We start from the raw sequence: 23,269 nt of genomic DNA, 5'->3' as shown, positions 1-23,269 counted from the left end.
TAATCCCCAGTGTTGGAGGCAGGGCCTGGTGGGAGACGACTGCATCATGGGGATGGATACTTCACGAATGGTTTAGCACCATCCTCTGGCACTATTCTCATGATAGAGTTCTCATGAGATCTGGTTGTTTAAAAGTGTGTGGCACCTCCCTCTTTTCTCTCTCTCTCTTGTTCCTACTCTGCCAATGCAATGTGTGTGCTCCCCTTTCATCTTCCACCATGATTTTAAGTTTCCTGAGGCCTTCCCAGAAGCTGAGCAGATGCTAACATCATGCTGCCTGTACAGCCTGCAGAACCATGAGCCAATTAACTTCTTTCATTTATAAACTACTCAGTCTCAGTTATTTCTTTATAGCAATATGAGAATGGACTAATACACTCTCCATCCAAATTGCAGGTATGGCTAAAGAGACAATAATATAGCAGCCTTTGCCAGCCCAGACTTAAGAGGCAGCACAGTGCACTGATTCAGGGCCAAGATGCAAGCCAGACAGTTGGGGTTTGTGTCTCCCTCAGCACTCACCTGCTGGTGGATCTGCCTAAGTTTCTTAGCTTCTATTGGGCCTGGTTTCCTCATCCTAAAATTCAGGTATAGATGTAGATATGGATCTCTATACACATAGATATCAATATATAAAATAATACTACCCCCTAGAATTGTCATGAACATTAAATGAGTTATTTAAATTAATGAATGAGCAAACTGTAGTCTATCCATACAATGGAGTATTATACAGCCTTGAAAGGAAGGAAATTCCGACACATGCTATCAGATGGATGAACACTGAAGACACTATGCTATGAGAAATGTCAGTCACAAAAGAGCAAATATTGTGTGATTCCACTTGTATGAGGTACACAGAGTAGTCAAATTCAGAGAAATGGAAATTAGAATATGGTTGTCAGGTACTGGAAGAGGGGAAGGGATGGGGATTTACTGCTTAATGGGTACAGAGTGTCAGTTGGGGAAGAGGGAAAAGTTCTGGAGATGAATGGTGGTGGTGATTGCACAACATTATGATGTATTTAATGCCACTGAACTGTATACCTAACAATGGCTTAATCACTTAATCACCATCACTTAAGATGGTGAATTTTATGTTATCTGTATTTTACCACAATTTTCAAAAATGGAAATAAATTAAATGAGTAACTTCTAAAGCACTTAGTAACTGTTATGAAAGTGTTTGTTAAATAAATAGAAACATAATAAATTAGCTAAATTTATTGTGCCTCAATTTTTGTGCCCTATTTTTACATGCTAAAATTCTCCCAAGACTGGAGTAGACGACAAGAAATAACCCCAAAGATAAAAGAATGAGAGAATTACATAGAAAGTCAAGTTGGGAGTGGCCTCATGTGTGAAAGAAAAAGGAATACACAATGTTGCAATGATGTCTCAATGTCAGATTAGAAAATAATGAAAATGGCAAGGTGAAATTTACTCTCTAATGAAGAGAACCATGAAAAAGTTCACTAAGCAAATAGTTACCAGGAAGTACCTACCACGTGCCATTCACTCTGCTACATGCTACCAGCAAAACTGAATATAATTGGTCTCACTGTGCAGGCAGGCTTCAGGGAGGTACCGAGATAAACTAAATGTATAATACCATGTACACTTAATAGGAATAGGCCAGAAAATCTTGTGATTGTCAGGGCCAATTGGAAGTGGGAAATAAAGTGGAATTGTTGTGGCCATGTTGATAACTAAGTAGAAACAGACCTGAATTGTGATGAGGCTCATAGCATTCATAAAACACCTGTTCCCTCTCAGCCCTTTACCTGGGGAGAGAGGGAACACGAAGGTAGATGGAGCAGTGGTTCTCAGCCTTTATAAGCATGCCAATATCTGGGAGCCACTCTTGCCTCCCACACCTAGACATTCTGACTTAGCTTGCCTGGGGAGGAGCCTGGACATTGGTAGGTTTTAAATCTTTCTAAGTTATTCAAACATGCAGCCAGGACCACAAGCCACTGGATCAGAAGCAGCAACTGCTCTCTATATATTACTGATCTCAGAAGAGCCTTGGGTGACACAAATAGCAAATGCTGCTCAGGAGCTGGAGGGCAGAGTTAGGAGGAGGATGGATTTTCATCGCTTGGTCAGAGGGGAATATCTGTTTATCTTATAGGCTTAATATGATCACAGGACACCAAGCTGCCTCAACAAGAGGAAATTACCCCCACCTTCTTAGAAGGGTAGTTTCCCAAGAGATGCTTCAGACCTGGGATGCAGCTGCACTTGAGAAGGGTCTCTCTCTGTCAAGTGGCAGAAAAGTCTTCTTTCTAGAGAAGCATGACCCACATGGATCATCCCTCACTCTGGAAGAATCCCCACCTTCCCAACCAACAAAGGGCCCTTCCCAGGAAAGGCAGCCAAGAGTCTCTACAGCTAAGCTCCTCCCAGCTCTTCACTATGTGGGAGCTGAGAGGTAGGAAGAAACATGAGGGGAAAATGGTGACAATAACAAGTACTCACTGCTGAGTGGCCCCACGGCGCAAGGCAGCCTGGACTTGTGCTGCCAGGTGACCCAGGAAACTGCTAAGAGCTGGCTGCCTTGAAGGAAGTTGAAAGTGCAGGCTGATTTTCTCTTGTTCCAGGTCTTCTAATCTTTGTTGTAACGTTTCAGCTGGAAACCCAAAATGATGAGAGAGAGGAAAAAAGAACTGTGAAATGCAAAATAGATAACCCCTGTGTCTCTTAGCTCCAGTTGTAGTGAACCTTTGCCTTAATGACATCATGAGAAGGTTACTAGTTTCTAGGCCAGCGCTTTCATCTCTCAGTTGGTACTTCTAAGAATCTTCTTTGCACCAACAAGATGGCTCTCCTATCTTTTATTCTTTTAACTCTCAAAGGTCATTGTTGGCATAGTGATATGATGGTCATAATTATGATCTTCACACAGAGGGATAATTAATATTAATTATTTTAAAAGCACAGTGAGCATTTTGGGGAAAAAACTGTAATTTTAGTGAGTTTTATATAATTACTTTAAAAAAAAAAATCAGTGCCCAAGTTTTGATTTTAACATTTCCTCAGAAATTGCACATCCAGATAAAGCCAGTCACAGTTACTAAAGCCATAGAAGTGATGTTCGAATTCTACCATGCTATAGATGACTATATATCCACTTCTGTGGTAAAGTAGGAGTTCTATTATATTTTAATGACCTTAAGTCTCCTAGCACAAGGTATAAATATAGAATCCTTGTAATACAATTTTTTCTTAAAAAAAAATAAAAATAAACTCCAGATCATTTGGAACAGTGCTGTCAGCAGATGGTTGATTAGAGATGCCTGGCACTCTGCCTGCTCTCCCCCTATCCCACACACCAAAAAAAGGACCAAGGCAATGAATAAACAGCTAGGATTTGACTGGAGTGTTGAAGGGAGGGTGCTGGAGTACAGTGGCGGAGTGAAGATGCAACTGTGATGAATGGCAGTCCAGAAAGGCAGCATGCAGGCACTCAGCCTCTGTAGCCCTGTATCCCCCGCTCAGATTGAATCTGCCTGGAGTCAGGAGGGACTTCTCATTTCATGGAAGAGATAAACAGAAGGACCTCATCAACTCCTATTGACAGAGCAAACACCTACAGTCCTTGCAAAAGGAGAATCTCACAGTTCTTGCAAGCCCTGAGTCCAGTTTGGAGAGCTGCCAGGAATCTGCACAGCTGCATTGCTCCAGATTAGAAGCATAAGGTATGCACTCCTTACCCCTATCCCACACCCTCTGTTGAGCCTTTAAAGAATAATTAATACCAATTCTTCTTAAACTATTCCAAAAAATTAAAAGGCAAGGAATTCCTCCTAACTTATTCTACAAGGTTAACATTACTCTGACACCAAAACGAGACAAGGACACAACAACAAAAGATGCCAACATCTCTGATGAAGAGGGACACAAAAATTCTCAACACAATGTCAGCAAACAGAATCAAACAACACATCAAAAAGATGATATACCATGATCAAGTTGGATTTATCCCAGGAATGCAAAGTTGGTTCAAAATATGCAAATCAATAAACATCATACATCTCATTAATAGAATGAAGGGCAAAATTCATATGATCATCTCAATAGATGCAGAAAAAACTTTTGATAAAATTCAACACCACTTCATAATAAAAAAAAATCTCAACAAATTAGGTATAGAAGGAAAGTACCTCAACGTAATAAATGGTGTATCTGACAGACACACAGTGAACATCTTACTGAATGGGGAAATGCTGAAAGCTTTTCCTCTAATAAATGGAAGAGCACAAGGATGCCCAACTGTCACCAGTGTTATTCAACATAGCACTGGAAGTCCTATCCAGAGCAATTAGATAAGAGAGAGAAATAAAAGACATTCAAATTAGAATGGGGGAAGTTAAATTGTCCCTATTTGCAGATGACATTCTCTTATATCTAGAAAAACCTAAAGACTCTAGAAAAAAAAACTCTTAGAACTGATAAATGAATTCAGTGAAGTTGCAGGATACAAAATTAATATACAAAAACCAGTGGAATTTCTATACATGAACAATAAACTAGCTGAAAAAGAAATTAATAAGGAAATTTCATTTACAATAACTACAAAAATATTAAAATACCTAGAAATAAATTTAACCAAGAAAGTGAAAGATCTCTACAAGGAAAACTATGAACCAGTGATGAAAGAGATTGAAGAGGATAAAATAAATGGAAAGGCAGCCCATGCTAATGGATTGTAAGAATTAATATTGTTAAAATAACACTGCAATCCCTATCAAAACACCAATGACATTTCTCACAGAAACAGAAAAAAAATCCTAAAGTTTGTATGGAACTATAAAAGACCCCAAATAACCAAAGTAATCATAAACAAAAAGAATAACACTGGAGGTATCACACTACCAGACCTCAAAATATATTACAAAGCTGTAGTAACCAAAACAACATGGTACTGGCATAAAATTAGATACACAGACCGATAGAACAGTATTGAGAATCCAGAAATTAATCCACATATATACTGTCAACTGATTTTTGACAAAGGTTCCAAACACTAATTGGGGAAAAGAAGGTCTCTTCAATAAATGGTTTTGGGAAAACTGGATATCCATATGCAGAAGGATGAAACTAGACCCCTGCCTCTCACCTTATACGAAAATCAACTCTAAATGTATCAAAGACCTAAATATAAGACCAAAAATGATAAAACTATGAGAAGAAAACAGAGGACATGAGCCTGGGAAAATATTTTATGAATAAGATTTTAAAAGCACAGACAACAATAGCAAAACTAAACAAGTGAGATTTTATCAAATTAAAAATCTTCTGCACAGCAAAGAAAACAATCAACAAGGCCAGGCCCAGTGGCTCACACCTGTAATCCCAGCACTTTGGGAGGCTAAGTGAGGAGGATCACTTGAGCCCAGGAGTTTAAGACCAGCCTGGGAAACATGGTGAAACCCCATCTCTACACAAAAATACAAAAATTAGCCAGGTACGGTGGTGTATGGCTATAGTCCCAGCTACTCAGGAGGCTGAGGTGGGAGGATCACCTGAGTCTGGGGAAGTCAAGGCTGCAGTGATCTGTGATCATGCCACTGCACTCCAGCTTGGGGAATAGAGTGAGACCCTTTCTCAAAAAAATAAAAGAAATAAACAATCAACAGAGTGAAAAGACAACCTACAGAATGGGAGAACATGTTTGCAAACTACCCATCCAACAGGAGATTACTATCCAGAATATACAAGGAACTGAATCATCTCAACAAAAGAAAAACAATCTAATTTAAAAATGGGCAAATAATCTGAACAGACATTTCTCAAAAGAAGATATAAAAATGGCCAAAAATATATTTTTAATGCTCAACATCACTGATCATCAGGTATATGCAAATCAAAATCACAATGAGGTATCATCTCACCCCAGTTAGGATGGCTATTATCAAAAAGACAAAAATAAATAAATAACAAATGCTTGTGAGGATGTGAAGAAAAAGGAACTCTTATACACTGTTGGTGGGAATGTAAACCAGTACAGCCACTATGGAGAACAGTATGGATGTTCCTCAAGAAACTACAAATAGAACAATCATATGATCCAGCAATCCCACTACTGCACATTTATCCAAAAGAAAGGAAATCAACATCTCAAAGAGACATCTACACCCACATGTTCTTGTAGCATTATTCATATTAGTCAAGATATGGAATCAATCTAAGTGTCCAACGACAGATGAATGGATAAAGCAAATGTGGTATATATCCACAATGAAATACTATTCAGCCATTAAGAATGAAATCCTGCCGTTCTTGGCAACATGAATGGAACCGAAAGACATTATGTTAAGTGAAATAAGCCAGGAACAGAAAGTTAAACATGTTTTCACTCATATGTGGAAGCTAAAATGAGTTTGTTTAAATCCGTTTTGCATTGCTATAAAGGAATACCTGAGGCCGGGTAATTTATAAAGAAAACAGATTTATTTAGTTCGTGGTTCTGCAGACTTTACAAGAAGCTTAGTGCCGGCATCTGCTTCCAGAGAGGGCCTCAGGGAGCTTACAATCATGGCAGAAGGCTAAGGGAGAGCAGGCATGTCACATGGCAAGAGAGGGAACAAGCAAGAGATGCCAGGCTCTTTTAAACAACCAGCTCTCATGTGAACTAATAGAGTGAAAACTCACTCATTACCATGGGAAGAAAATCAAGCCATTCTCAGGGATCCACCCCATGACCCAAACACCTCCCAGCAGGCCCATCTCCAACACTGGGGATCACATTTCAGCATGAAATTTGGAGGAGACAAACATCCAAACGGTATCAGGGTTGATCTCACAGAAGTAAAAGGTAGGATAGAGGATATTAGAGACTGAGAAGGGTAGGGGGAAGTGAAGGACAGGGAGAGATTTGTTAAAAGTTACAGAATTACAGCTAGATAGGAGGAATAAGTTCTAGTGTTCTACAGCAATGGAGAATGAATATAGTTCACAAGAGTATATGTTAGAGTTTTGAATAGTCAGAAGGATGTTGAATGTTCCCAACACAAAAAGATAATGAATGTTTAGGCTGAGCGTGGTGGCTCATACCTATAATCCCAGCACTTTGGGAGGCCGAAGCGGGTGGATTGCTTGAGCTCAGGAGTTCAAGACCAGCTTGACCAACATAGTGAAACCCCGTCTCTACTAAAAATACAAAAATTAGCCAGGCATGCTGATAGGCACCTGTGATCCCAGCTATTCGAGAGGCTGAGGCAGGAGAATCACTTGAACCCAGGAGGTGAAGGATGCAATGAGCCGAGATCTCGCCACTGCACTCCAGCCTGGGCAACAGAAGAAAACTACATCTCAAAGAAAAACAAGAAAATAAATGTTTGAGATGAAGGATATGCTAATTACCCTGATCTGATCACTATATATTATATGTACTGAAGCATCACTATGTACCCCATGAATATACACAATTATTATTTGCAAATTTTTTAAATGGGGGAAAAAATCAATTGACAAAAAATAAAGATATTAAATTTTTTTAATTAAAAATTTTTTAATTACATATTGCATAATGCTCAAAGAATGCACATAAATAGAATGTTATACAAGTTATAAATATGTTGTGTTTATCAGTGGCTCATTATTAAAAAGGATCTCTGGACTACTGATTTTCATTTCTTTTACACGGAAACATTGAGAGGAGGATTCTGTAGATACTCTTTAAACAATTGTTTATCAGTTTAACAGTTAGCGTTTTTTCCTAAGTTAGTTAATAAAAACTTCTCTGTCTATCTAAAAGGGTTTTGGATCCATGGGTGAAGTGAAATGTATTTCTAAAATGCAGGTAAGACTGATCTTTATGTAGCTTTTTAATTGTTCTGTGATGAATAGGTCATGGAAAAATGAACTTTTGCTATTTGTTGGGATTCTCTTACTGGCCCTTATGTGACAAGTTTTGGTTGTCTCTCACCCATTACATATATTCCACCTTTGTTTCTTATGGAAAAAAACTATGCTTTCTGGCACCAAAAAAAAAGTTTATTCCATTTTCTTGGCTAATAAAGTGTTGGTATCAAACTATTAAAAAATGTTAAATAAACTGCAGAAATTGGAATCCATTCTAATGAGAACTTATCTTCAAAATCCAATGCCCAAAGAATTAGAAAGTTTCGCATAAAACTATTTCTGCAGAAATGGAAGGACTGGGTTTTAAGATACCATTCATCAGAGCTTCCCTTCTGGTGGTCCTTGGCAGGCTGGTGCACTGAGACCTTGATCCTCTTCACCCTGGGACAGTGGGTGGGCCCTAGGGCAGCTCAACATCCCAAGCCATCACCTCGGGCCATGAGCACTTACTACTTAACCCCAGTATGCAATACAAACATTATCCTTTTTTACGCCATAATGAGAAAATGTTTTAAGAGTCTCTACCCTAGATCACAAAGACTCCTTTATGTTCTTATGGCTCTATAAGCCATTTTCTAAGGAGGCCATTTCAATAAGACTCAAGTCTAAATTAAAACACACTTTTCAACAAGCTTGTCATTTTGAACAAAACCTTTTGTCATACACCAGCAGAGGGTAACATGAGTCACAGTGTGCCTCTCAACCTTTTTCCTGCCCTGGCCCACCCCTGAGGCACACATCTGGGTACCAAAAAGGTAGAGGAAAGGGCAGAAAACTTGTGTCTCTGGGGGTGTTAAGCGAAAGACATTCACATAAACTTGCCATATGCATTGAAACCTATAGCCAGAAACTAAGAGCATTTACCAACAATTCATTCTAAGGATACTAGAAAAGGTCATCTGTCCAAGATTAAGTCCCAGGTCATTAGCAGATGTCTCAGTCTGTGCCAACTTCTTCAGAAGTTACTGCGGAAGCTAATTCAGACACCCCACTTAAAATACACAGTAGTGGCCTGATAAGACCTTCTAGGATAATGCTGAAATGTACCCATTCCTTAACTGACACCAAGCATTCAAACGTTTCTATGATTTCTTTCTTAATACTTTATTTCTTGTTCTACAAAATCAAAACTTTGGTGAAACGCAATAAAGTTCTTGAATTATGTGTTCTAAAATAGCATCCTGATACAGTCATAATGTATGTAAAGATGCATCCAGATCTGTTCCATAGGGGTTAGGAGAAAACCTGAGTTTTCCCCAACCCTGCCACTTCTGGCTGTCTGACCTTCAAATTACTTAACCTTTCTAAGCTTCAGTTTCCTGCTCTGTAAAAAATGGGGTTAATAATAGTATCTACATCATAAGGTCTTCTGAGGATTAACTGAGATAATCTATGCAAAGCATTTAGCATCATGCCTGGCAATTTGTAAGTGTTCAAAAGGACTGTCTATTATTAGTAATACCATTAAGCACTGTCTTCAAATTCCAAAAAAATTTAAAAACCCAGTCTAGCCTCCCTCTGCTATCCACCATATTCTAAACTATACCCATCCACTGCCAGATGAAAAGTTCTCAAAGAATGCAGGCTGATCCAACAAAATTAAACACTGGAAATCGTAAACTGGCTGCCAAAAATTACACTCACAGTGAATTCCAAAGGAAGATATAAGTTATCGCAGAAAATATCTGTGATTAGCTATGTTCTATGCTGCCACTCACCTTCAAAAGGGTAGGCATCAAAAGCTACTATTTTCTCTCTTTTTTTTTTTTTTTAAGACAAAGTGTTGCTCTGTCACCTACGCTGGAATGCAGTGGCAGCCTCCAACTCCTGGGCTCAAGCAATCCTCCTGCCCCAGCCTCCCAAGTAGCTGGGACTACTGGCATGTGCCACCACACCTAGCTTTTTTTATTTTTATTTTTGTAGCTAAGAAGCCCTGTTATGTTGCCCAGGCTGATGTCAAACTCCTGGGCTCAAGCAATACTCCCACCTCAGCCTCCTAAGTAACTTGGACTACAGGTATGTGCCACCAGGCTCTGCTTTTTAAATTTTTTTTTTTTCAGAGATAGGGTTTTGTCATGTTGTCCAGGCTGATCACAAACTCCTGGCCTCAAGTGATCTTCCTGCCTCAGCCTCCCAAAGTGTTAAGATTGCAGGCGTGAGCCAACATGCTCAGCCCCAGTTATTTTTTATCTTATGATTAGAAAAGGGCATCAGGATGGTCACCAGCAATTGTATAGCTTCAGTGATGATCTCCAATTTCTAAATTATCTCCTACTCCGGCCTCTGTCACAGCTCTCAGCTACTGGGAGCTTCCACTTCCCCTGTCAGCACCACCTCTGGTTAGCATAAGGGTGCGTCCTACCTCCATTTTGATAAAAGCTAGCTCTCTGGGTTCCCCGAATGACACCCCTATTCACTAGATATTCCAGGCAGAGGGAGCTCCCAGAGAGTGCAAAAGACATGAGGCAAACACACGCTTCAATATGTAAGGAACACTCCTACTAGGGCGAACCAAGGGGAAAGTAGTAGATGAGGGAGAGAGGGTACGAGAGTGGGCTTGATCTTCAGAGCCACGTAGGCCGTTGTAGCAGACTTTGGTGTTTACCCCAAGGTAGATGAGAGCCACTGAAGGGTTCTGAGCAGAGGACTGGCACGATCTAGCTCATGTTTAACAGGATCACCTGGCTGCTCTGCTGGGAACACATTGTAAAAGGGCAGAGCCCAGAAACCAGTCACAGGGTCATGGATGTTCCCCAGGCAAGACCTAAGGGTAGCCAGGACCTAGAAATGAAAGTGCAGGTGGTGAAAGGTGGTCGGATTCAAGATGTTCTCTGACAGATCAGACATAGGGAACCAGAAGAGCAAAGTTGCTGTGAGACAAGCTGGGAGCAGGGTTCAGGGGAATCTGCCGTTCCCATTGCCAGAGTCATTCTTCCTCCACATCCAGCCCATGCTAAGTCTACCTCATCCATCAGATCCCAGTATCTCCTCCGGTCCTGCCAACCCTCCAGGTAGGCTCCCTGCTCCACCAGCTCCCTCAGCACATGCAGGTTCTCCTTGACAAGCTGCCACACCCTCACCTCCACATGTTCAAGGCCTCATGCATCCACACAAGAGGCGCCATGACACAGTGTTGTTCATTGTATAGTGACCTGCACCTGGGATGCTGCCTGGCTCACAGCAAATGTTCAAAAAATGTGTCTGATTACAATAAACTTTAGATTCCCTTGTTTTCTTTCTTGTTTTTTTATGTTTTTCATAAGCCACTTTAAACCCTTTTCATTAGCAACTAAATGAATATAAGACATAAATCTCATCAAGTCTTCAATCAAGTTCACTGCCTACCTACCTAGCAAGATGTTACTCTGCCTTGCAAGGGCACTATCCCATCCAGGCCTTCAGCTTCAGACCCTTTGATTTGTCCTCTTCCTACGTTTCGTATCCTCGTTAGTCTCTCGTGGTGTTTGACATATTCACATCTTCTCCATTTCTACTGCCCCCAGCCTAGCCCGAGTTGTCAGCACTTCTGCAGGGATGAATTACTCTCTGTCTAATCTCTCTCACTCCTTCCGTGGTTTCCACACATCACCAACAGAGCGACCTTCCTAACACTCAGATGTGCACAAGCTGATAAACAAAATGCAGAAACATCTGCTAGAACCTGGCATTACTCCAATGTACTCCATGTACTCCTGTACATGTTACAGGTTGAGCAGCCCTAATCCAAAAATCTGAAATTTGAAATGCCCCAAAATCTGAAAGTTTTTGAGGGCTGACATGATGCCACAAGTAGAAAACTGCACACCTGACCTCATGTGACAGGTCACAGTCAAACTGCAGCCAAAACTTTGTTTCATGCACAAAATTATTTTGAAATTTAGTATAGTATTAACTTCAGACTATGTGTATAAGATGTACAAAAAACATAAATGAATTTCAGATATAGGCTTGGGTCCTATCCTGAAGATATCTCATTATATATGTGCAAATACTCTAAAACCCCCCAAAATATTGGAAATTTGAAACACTTCTGGTCCTAAGCATTTCATAGAAGAGGTACTCAACCTGTAATACAAAATGTTCTCAAAGGCCTGGAGGACTGCATGTGAGCTCCAGAACAAAGTCCAAACCTCTGCCTCTGGCATTCAGGACCATGAGTGAGCTTGCTCAGCCTCCCTGTCTCTTCTCCACGCCAGCACTCTGCTCCTGAGTCATGTGGGGGAGGCACGACATTGGAGAGAACACAGAATCACAACACTAAGGATCGGGGTACCCAGATCCGGGCAACAGCTTTGACACTAACTGTGCATATCCTATTTGACAAATCACTTACCCCACTTAAGTCCCAGAGCCTCATGTGCTAAATATGACCAATACCTCCACAAGATGTTTTTAAATCATGATTGTCACAGAACAACAAAAAGGTGCATCAGAGACCTCCTTGTCTATGTCAGTTTGTGATGCTATTACAGAGTACCACAGACTGAGTAGATTAAACAACAGAAATGTATTGCCCAGAGTTCTGGAGGCTGGAAGTCCAAGATCAAGCTGCCAGCATAGGTTCTGATGAGAGCTGCCACATTGCAGGCAGCTGGTTTTTCTCATGGCAGAAAGGGAACAAGCTACCTCTCTGGTTTCTTCTTATAAGGGCACTAATTCCATTCGTGAAGGCACTGCCCTCATGACCTAATCACCTCCCAAACACTCCACCTCCTAATACCATCGCATTAGAATTAGGGTTTCAACACAGGAATTTAGGGAGCACAAACATTCAGTCCGTTTCACACCTCACCTCAACGGGGGAAGGAGGAAGCTTTACCCAGATTGGCAATCTTTGTCCATGTATACAGATGATGTGAAAATGGTTCCTCTGGGAGAGGAGAGTGTTTGAAAATGATTGACAAGACTTTTTCACCTTTCAAATGCCATATTTATTTATTATTTCATGTGTCACTCAATTAATAATGCTTTGGGTAAATCAACATTGCTAGACTGTTGGGCTACAAAGATGAACAAGTTACGTTCCTGGCCCTTGAAGAACTCAGTGCCTGGGACTGGGGTCAAAATCATAAATGGGCCTTCTCTTCTCTTCCTGTGCAGAAAAGGTGGCAGTGAGCTGCCCCATTGGTAAGTTGGGAGCCTGTGCAGGAGCACACAGGTGGTCCACTCACCAGCACCAAGGATGCAGGGGCTGCCACACAGAGGCATCTGGCAGCACACGTGGTGATGAGCCTGCCAGGGCCTGGGGTTGAGGCACATTGAGAGGAACATAGCAGCAGATGGGGAAGACAGCTGGGATAAATGGGAGATAGGTTAAATGGAGAAATATGTAAATAAATGGAGGAGTTAAGGATATGAGGATAAAGAGGGCCAGATTCCTGATTATTGGAGAATGTTCATATAATCATGGAAAGGGGGAAGGGTAGAAAAGATTCTAATGACTTGCACTGGAATTGGAAACATTAGCATAAACTACTAGTTTTTAATACGCAAATTCACAGGTGAATATGGAAATAGCGAAGGAAGCATATGTGTGCATTTACATACATTTTCTATATTTACCTACTGAGAAGGCCTATAAATAATGACATCTCAGTAGCAATGAGCACACCAAGCACACAGATCCTGATTTCTAAACTCCATCCATCCATACAAGGAACCAGAGCTCCTGGGAGAAATGGCTGAGGCCAGGGCTGAGGCAGGGGCAGTACAGATGTGTCTACAGCATCCTGTTGTACAAAAAATTAAGAAGTATTCAAAGGCTGATGGGGACATGTCAATAGAACACAAGAGACACCTTGAAGAAGTTCCTCTGGTCCAAATCTGGGACAATTTGAGAATCAAAATAATAGTAATAAAGTACAGCCCATTGAATAGAATAGGAACCAACACATCCATGCTAATAGAATGCTGACTAATGGAAAGGAACGATGAAATGGAGGTTTGATGGGGAGTAGGCATCAGAATAATCGTAGACTATCATGCCCACAACATACTATTCAGATATCAAAGGAAACATGGGAACTTAGTGCTGGAGAAACCAAGCAGCCACAGCATGATGGGGTGATGAAGGTTACCATCCACAGTGGCAGAAGGGATCCACACTGTGTGACACCTGATGTGAATGCACAGCATCATTTCCAAGAGGTTCTCGTTAGGGTTGCTTGACCTGAACCCGGTCATGAGGAAACATCAGAGAGACCCAGGCTGAAGGTCTTCCAACAGAATGTAAGGTCTACACTCCTGAAAACTTTCAAGGACATGGAAGACAGACAGCGATTGAGTACTAAGGAACTGCTCAAGCAGGAGGAAACTTAAGAGCTACAACTGCATGCAATGTGTGTTCCTGAGTCAGAAAGGAGAATGGAGCATCACTGGGATGCTTCGTGAAATGGAATGGAGTCTGTAGACTGGAGAAGAGTGTTGTATTAATGCTCACTTCATGACTTGGAGGAAGCTGCAGGTTGGTTGCATGGGAGAGTGTCCTTGTTTGGGGGCATACACAATGCGGTACTTAGGAGTGATGGGGCATCATGACTCACACCTGTGATCCCAGCACTTGGAGAGGCCAAGGTGGGAGGACTGTTTGAGCTCAAGAGTTCGAGACCAGCCTGGGAACATGGCAAAACCCCTTCTCTACAAAAAATTAGCCAGGTGCAGTGGCACATGCCTGTATTCCGAGCTACTCAGGAGGCTGAGGTGGGAGGACAGCTTGAGCCCAGGAGGCAGAGGTTGCAGAGAGCCGATATCATGCCACTGCACTCTAGCCTGGGCAACAGAGCAAGCCCTAACTCAAAAAATAAAAATAAAAATAAAACTGCAGTTTGCTCTCAAGTGGTCAGAAAAAGGTTCTGACAATGGGTGTGTGTATCCAGCTCAGGAATGAGCCAGCTCAGGCATGAGAACGAGGGAAATATGTGAGCTCTTTGTAGCATACTTGTGACTTTTAAGTGCAGAATTATTTCAAAATAAGTTGTTTTTTAAAATATTAATATATATCCCCAGCCCTACAAGTGCCGTATTTGTGACCTTTCTGTTCTAAGTCCCCTCATTTCTGTGAATCCTATTGTGCCTTTAAGAAAACCTCCTCTCCTATTCTCCTTTCTCTGTTTGGCTCAGTGGTCACAAAAACATACCTCACCTTTCTCTGACTTTTCTTTATTTTAAATCTCTGCAGTCTTTCTGCAGACATTGTTAATGTGATTTCAGTTTACAGCTCAAGGTTTAAGACCAGCATGCTGACAAGTGTACTGCACACAGCAGGTGCTGAATAAATGTGGTTGAACCCATCTGACCAACAGAACAGCAATAATATCAGAAATAGTACTTGCATTTTATAAGCATGGCTGAATAGTAGAAATAAAATAACTCAAAATTAACAAAGGAAGATATTCCTAAGCAGTAGGCAAAGTAATGCATTGAAGAATATGTTCCAATTGATAATATACATTCTATTTATGAAACAGACATGTTTTACCCATAGGACCTCAGCAATAGAAATGTTAACCATCATCTCATTCTATTCTGAAGCAAGTGGATGTTATTTTTTATGCTACTGCAACATATTTGCTCATGTTTAATTGAAGGTCAATGCTCATCTGTTATTCTTTAGCACATCAGTAATAAGCGACTATTACTTGGGTGACAATGAGGAAACAGAATGAAAGAAAAGTGCTTTCTACATCTATGAATAAATAATCAAATAAGCATTTATAAGCAGCAAGAAATCTTCACACATAAAGACATCCTGCTAAATAGATTCGATTCCCACCGCCTTGTTGTGTCTGCAGGATGACAGAATATATAGTGTAGACCATATTCTTAGAGGCTATGTAGCCATTCTAATTCTAAGGAGGGCTTTTAAAGCTACAAAGCAATCAACGTCTTCATAAGTCATTTTTCTTTGGTTTTTACATAATGGCCAATAAATGAAATTCACTGAGAGCTGAATATTCTAATTCCACATTACCATACACATGATGTGCGGATGACCACTTTGCAGAGAATTAGACTGTAATAAAATGTATTTCAGACTAACCTGAGCACAGCTGAGCCAGTCTTAGACATTTCAGAACACTGGAGTTTGTTGAGTTTATTTTCATGAAAATCAGCCACGACTGGGGCACTGAAGACTTCAAGCATAATAATCGTTTTTGAGCATCTGCTACATGCCCAGAGCTATATGTATATTCTTTCACAACAATTTGCAGAGTAAGAATACAAATGCAGAAAGTGAAATTCAGAAATTTTAAGTAATTTTCCCAAGGCCTCACAGCAAGAAAATAGCAAACGCAGAATCTGAATTTGATCTTTTTCGGTGCCAACCTCTGGACTTTTGCTATTACGTTTCCCAAGAGCCATTCCCAAAGCAGTACCTTCCCCTATAGTTTCCTCCGTGACACAGGGGTCTTGCTTATCTGTTTGATCTGGGTCCCTGAATACTGGGGGATCCACAAGGCAGAAACACAGCCTCATTCAGCTCTGTCTTGCCAATAAAAAGCTCAGTGTTAGGCATGCAACAGCCACTGGTGAATGATGAATAAATAAATGAATGGGGCTGGGCACAGAGGCTCATGTCTATAATCCTAGCACTTTGAGAGGCCAAGGCAGGAGCATCACTTGAGCTCAGAAGTTCAAGACCAGACTGGGCAACATAGCAAAACCCCATTTCTACAAAAAATACAAATAAGTAGCCAAGTGCGGTGACATACACCTGTAGTCTCAGCTACTCAGGAGGCTAAGGTGGGAGGATGGCTTGAGCCCAGGAGGCAGAGGTTGCAGTGAGCCGATATCACACCACTGCACTCCAGCGTGGGCAACAGAGCCAGACCCTGACTCAAAAAAATAAAAATAAAATAAATGAATGAGTGTTTCACAGTTTGGATGAGGAATAAGATAAGCATAGAAAATAGCAACAATTTTATGAGCACTGCTATGTGCCAAGCACATTGCTACATATCAATCATTTTATCCTCACAATGATCCCATGAGAGTGGCTACTCCCATTTTGGAAATGAAAGACAGAAGCTTATAGAAAGTTTGAGAAAATTTTCAAAATTAGTCACACAGCAATGTGGATTCAGAAATAAAGCCAAGGTCTGTCTGACTCCAAAACCTACGTTCTTAACCTCTGTGTTCTTTCTACAGGAAAGATTCTATCCTTTCACTGTGACATATCTGGAAATACATATTTGCATGCTTTATACAAATGCAAACTATTCTATAAACTCATTTTCCACCATGTCCACCTCTTTCCCATAGGAAGTATTCAGTAGCCAAAAGAAACAAAAAAAAACTCTCCAAAATGGAAACAGCCTCAGATCCAATTCTAGGGGAACGGTTAAGTAAATTACAGTATATCCACTCATAGAATGGTATGCAGTAAGTCAACAAACAATTAGGAAAACAGGAAATATTTTAATATTACAAGATAAATCAGGATACAAAATATGTAAATATTATCTATACTTTTTATTAAAACTATGTTTTTTAAAAAGTCCTGGGAAGAACTAAGAGTTTTGGCAATCAATCAGTCAGTGTGATTTTGAGTTGACTTTATCTCAATTTCTCTACTTACAAAGCCAGCTACAAAATTTGAGCTATTTATTGTTTAGAAAATTATTGTATTATTAAAATAACCTACAGGTTACTTATGCTACTCTTTGATTTCTGCATAAAAGTGGAGATTTGGTTTCCTCAAATTCTTAATGCTAAACAGCTTAGGGTAAGCTTGGTTTCCACAGCTCATAGATCTTTTCAGGGAACACCAAAGAGGATTTTTAGAAATGCTGTATTTTAAGCTTGCCCAATGTGTAGAAAGAAGACTGGGAAATCATTTTGTTGTGATATGAAAGGAAAAACAAACCTTTGGAGATGATACAAAAATTTTGGAAGACAAGCAATAATTTAACTGTGATATCTGCCCATTCAGCACTTAGCCTATTGCCTTGTTCTTGATACATATTTGTTGCTTTGCTGACACATTTCAGTGGGATATGTGGTTCTGAAGCAAGTGTTCTTCCCAAGCAAGAATTTGCCAAGTAAACTAGTTAAGTTGTGAATGACTAAAATAGAAAAAGTACTTACACCAGGTCTTGAGTGTGTCATAAGACTGGCAAGCACTAGCAAGCTCGTGTGTGTGTGTGTGTGTGTGTGTGTGTGTGTGAGAGAGAGAGAGAGAGAGAGAGAGAGAGAGAGAGAGCACGTGATGCCAACAGGCCTTGCAAACATGCTTAAAGTTGCAATTTATAGACAACACAGAAAACACACAATTTCTCAGGATCACAAGCTTCTGAAGAAAGAGCTTGATTATGGGCACCTCCAAAATACTCATTGCTCCACCACTTCAAAGAGATTCACAATAAAATGTTCTTTCACCAAATGTCAATCATCAAATGTCCCAGGGAAGTAAATGATCAACTGAATTTTTGCTACTTTTAATTAAACCCTCAGATTTTCAGAACTATACATTGTTTCTACAAGTATGTCTTCACAGCTGCTATGGAAAAGTGAATCACTTATATATGTGGCCCACGCTTATGGTTTACACTCAGGGATGGAGGCATCTTCACTCACAACTATCCAGACAAGAGAAATGAGTTTGTACACTTCTTTTTAAGTGCAATGGAAAGTGCTCACAAACATTCCCACCATCACCAACACCACCACTACGGCCACCACCACCACCAGTCAGGTCATCATCATCATCACCACTCCTACTACCCCCACCACCACTTCAGCCATCACCACCACAATACTCCTACCACCAACACCACCACTTTTACCATTCACCACCACTCCTACCATCACCACCACTCCTACCATCACCACCACTCTTGCCATCACCACCAACACTCCTACCGTTACCACCACCTCTACCATCACCACCACTCCTACCTACCATCACCAACAACACTCCTACACTCTTCCTCAGCAAGAATTTGCCAAGTAAACATCACCACCACTCCTACCATCACCAACACTATCACTCCTACCACCACTATCACCACCACTCCTGCCACTACCACCATCACCAACTGTGCTACAACCACGACCACTCCTACCATCACCACCACCACTCCTATAATCACTACCCACTGCTTCTACCATTAACACCACTACCACTCCTACCACAATGACTACCACCACTCCTAACACTACCACCATCACCAACAACACTGCTACAAGCCACCACCACTCCTATCACCACTACCACCACTTCTACCATCACCACCACTGCCACTGTTCCCACTACTTACACCACCAACTCATCTCTCACATGTACTATCATCAGCACCCCGACCACTGCTACTATCACCTCCACTAGCACTCCAACCACTATCACCACTGTCACAATACTACTATCATGGCTCCTACTTATTAGTAGAAAGAGCAAACTATCCAACTTTCTACCTGTTTATTAAGATATATGCACTGAAAGCACTTACTGGAGAAAGAGGAACATTCCTTAGATCATATCCACGTAGCCATAATACAGAGAACCCAACGGAAATAGCAAAAGACAAAATGCCACTCAGCCACACAATGAAAAACGTCAACAAGGACACACATTGAAATATGAATGGTGGCTATGTCTACAAAGGATCTCTACAAAGGATATTTTTCTTTTATTTATACTGTATATCTCAATGCCTACATATTTTTACAATGATTATGCATTGTTTAAATAATTTTTTAATTTCTAGTTTCAGAAATGAAAGATAACTTCCAACTGGTATCTTGAGGCATTTCTAAGTAGGATTCTGTCTGGGATCGATTTGCATAAATTATGAAACCAAACAGAGATGAGTCTGAATTCCTGCTGGGGCACTTCTTGTCTCTGTGACCTTTCTGATCAATACACTGGACACAACGTTGAAAAAAAATTCATGATGTGATGTATGAGAAACCCTAGGCACATAGATGGCTAGTTATCATTATCTGTCAAGCCTTGCTATGCTATCAAACTCAACTGTAACGTATGCACTCACCCACCTTTCTCATGTAGCCTTCAAGTCAATACAACCTTGGAGAGTCCTCATGACAGTGGAGGGCAAGACAGGACTTTATGGCTGAGCAGGGGTCCAAGGTATTCACACTATAGGGTCAGGATTTAAGAGCATGAGTTCTGAAGAAGCTGTCTCAAGTCAAACCTTAATTTTACTCTTTACTAGCTGCATGATGTTGAACAAGTCAGAACCTCTCTAAGACTCAGTCTCCTTGACAGTGAAAGGGACAGTGAAACTAGATCTACCTGGTGACTTTGTTGTAACTGTTGAGAGCAGAGTGTCTGGCTCAGGGTTTGCACAGTGTCAGGGAGAGCCATTGCCTTGGCTGTGAGGCAGGGGAAGAAATATTCCACTTAAAGACGCTTTATAAGTCAACTTGCTAAAATTATGCCCAAATAGAATATGTGCTAGGAAAGCAGCTTTTGGAAAACTGAATAGACTATATCTCTTGGTGGCACTTCTCAGTTAATTTGGAAACTTTTGCAAAATTCACAGCTCTTTCAGTGCACAAAATTAACACAACATTGATATATTAATAAAAATATAACAAAGTATTAAGAGTGATACAGAAGTAGGAGGTGGGGTTCAGACACCAGGCCTAATTGAAGACTGGTTAAAACAGGGAGGCAATGGAAGCACCTTTTCAAAGACATGCCCAGCATGACAGGTTTACCATTGCCATGGCAACATCTGAGTTTCTGCCCCTTTCTATGGCAATGATCCAACAATGCAGAAGTTACCACCCTCTTCCTAGAAATTTTTGCATGAACTACCTCTTAATTTGCATGTAATTAAAAGTAGGTATAAATATTACTGCAGAACTGCCTTTAAGCTGCAGGAGGAGCAATCACAGAACTATAACACTGCCACTTCAATAAAGCTGTTTTCTTCCACCACTGTCTTGCCCTTGAATTGTTTCCTGGGCAAAGCCAAGAACCCTCATGGGCTAAGCCCCAGTTTGGGGCTTGCCTCTCCTGCATCAATATTGCCTAAAAACTGGGCTACGACAGAACATCGTTTCAAGGTCCTTTCTTAATCCTTAAAATATTAAAGTGAAATTCAGGAACCCAAGCTTGGAACCCAGAACTTCCATTTTCCCATTTGGGGTTATACAGGGAAATGTGATAGATCATGCCTACACACAAAACTGTGATTTTTTTTTAGCCATTTAAAAATATGTAAACTCTGAAAGAGAAACTCTTATTTAAAACGTAATGGCAGGCTCTCCTACATAAAAATAATTTTACACCATATTCTTCATTTTAATTGAATTTAGACATATATTCAGTCATCACCAAAATGGGTTAATTACTTAGGCTAGGACTAACTCACTTAGCAATCTAGGTGCACAGCTGATAAATGACCAATTGTGTGCACTGAAAATTGAAGTTTATTAGGTATAGTCTAACTAAGAGAGAAATTAAAAGAATAATTCTTTATAGCATACTATCATATCCTACCCCAGCCTACCACTACCAACAAGGCCATGGGAAATTTCTGGCAAGCAATCATCCAACTTATACATTCAGCCAGTGGTTCTTGGGCCAATTCCATATTAACAGTAACTTTGTAGAAACTGCACTATTAAGAAATATTTTATTGGGTGCTATGTTCACTAACTACATTTGGGGTGACAGGATCAATAGAAGCCCAAACCTCAGCATCGCACAATACACCCTTGTCACAAACCTGCACAACATGTACCCCCTGAATCTAAAGTTTAAAAATAAAAAATAAAAATAAAAGGTCAATGTGAGTGGCCGCAGGAATGTGGGGAAAAAATAAAATCCAAATGGTCACTTTTTTAGTTTCTCCTTCATTGGCTTCTTTATCCTTCTCCATGTCTACAGTGGGTTTTGGACACTGGAAACACTATTGGCACTGAGGCTATTTTTGGAATCATACAAATGAACGAATTCAAATGCCATTCATTATTTCTCTCTATTGGTTTTTCGTTGCAGTCAGTATTCACTATTAAACTGGACATGGCATTTAATTCATTCCTGTGAATAGATTTTTCATGAGTAATTTGCTCTGCTGGTGTTTTCACAAAAAATTAGCTGGACGTATCTGCTCGTCAGTGCTCAAAAACCACAGGCTCTCTCACCCTTTTAGTGGTAATTGCTGCAGCCTATAATCTTTTAAGACATAATTTTTTTTATAGAATATTTTTCAGCTCATTCATCTATAATAGAATTCAGAGTATTAGAGGAGCACTATTGAGCAATCACCATCATCATTATTTTTTAAAATATAATTCAAACCACATTGATGTGTATATCCCTTTCTGGAATGGACAAATGGAACACACCAGTGTTAGGCCCAAAGCCAAGGGGGTTGTACAAAATTGGTCTCTGGCTAATGACATGGCAGCAGTAACAGCTTAAATTCTTTGAGTGACGTAAAGGTATCAAGATACAACAGCTAGTCAAACAAACAAAAAAAAACCCTAGAGGATTAAATAAAATATTTCCACTAGCCTGAGCTATTCCAATTTGGATGAAATCCAATCAGAAGGCATAAAGCATGCTAGAATATTAGTTTCTTGGAACAAAGCAGAATTAAGCTATTTTCTTTTGGCTGAAGAGCAGCAATACAAATAAAACAGTGACCTTCAATTCAAAGGCAATGTTAATAGAGAGAAATCACAAAACAGCAGCCAGTGATAAGAATAACTAATAAAGAGCAATGCTTCTAGCACACTGTGAACCTGTGTATGTACTGGACTCAAATATGCCTCTATACGATTCCTCAGGGATCTAGAAGTAGAAATACCATTTGACCCAGCCATCCCATTACTGGGTATATACCCAAAGGATTATAAATCATGCTGCTATAAAGACACATGCACACGTATGTTTATTGCAGCACTATTCACAATAGCAAAGACTGGGAACCAACCCAAATGTCCAACAATGATAGACTGGATTAAGAAAATGTGGCACATATACACCATGGAATACTATGCAGCCATAAAAAAGGATGAGTTCATGTCCTTTGTAGGGCCATGGATGAAGCTGGAAACCATCATTCTCAGCAAACTATCGCAAGGACAAAAAACCAAACACCGCAGGTTCTCACTCATACGTGGGAATTGAACAGTGAGAACTCATGGACACAGGAAGGGGAACATCACACACCAGGGCCTATTGCGGGGTGGGAGTAGGGGGGAGGGACAGCATGAGGAGATATACCTAATGTTAAATGACGAGTTAATGGGTGCAGCACACCAACATGACACATGTATACATATGTAACAAACCTGCACGTTGTGCATATGTACCCTAAAACTTAAAGTATAATAAATATATATATATATATATGCCTCTATAAATACTAAGGAGAAGCTGAAAGATACACTGTAGAAGGCTCTGCAGGACACATTTTAGAAG

The 23,269-nt window shown here is 40.3% G+C and overlaps 1 protein-coding gene across 2 annotated transcripts in view; it reads right to left on the bottom strand.

Annotated features, from left to right (window-relative positions):
- The window catches only part of DISC1 (DISC1 scaffold protein), a 378,435-nt gene that overhangs the window by 246,775 nt on the left and 108,391 nt on the right, over positions 1-23,269 (bottom strand). For both annotated transcript variants that reach the window (XM_032136495.2, XM_032136504.2), the window contains one exon: positions 2,482-2,632. In XM_032136495.2, the coding sequence (XP_031992386.2) occupies positions 2,482-2,632 (151 nt within the window). Of the gene's footprint in view, positions 1-2,481; positions 2,633-23,269 lie in introns of those variants that run through there.

Source organism: Hylobates moloch, unplaced genomic scaffold (genome assembly GCF_009828535.3).
Source record: "Hylobates moloch isolate HMO894 unplaced genomic scaffold, HMol_V3 SCAFFOLD_18, whole genome shotgun sequence".
In the NCBI taxonomy this organism is placed as follows: Eukaryota; Metazoa; Chordata; class Mammalia; order Primates; family Hylobatidae; genus Hylobates; species Hylobates moloch.
This window is presented reverse-complemented; position numbering and strand designations above follow the sequence as displayed.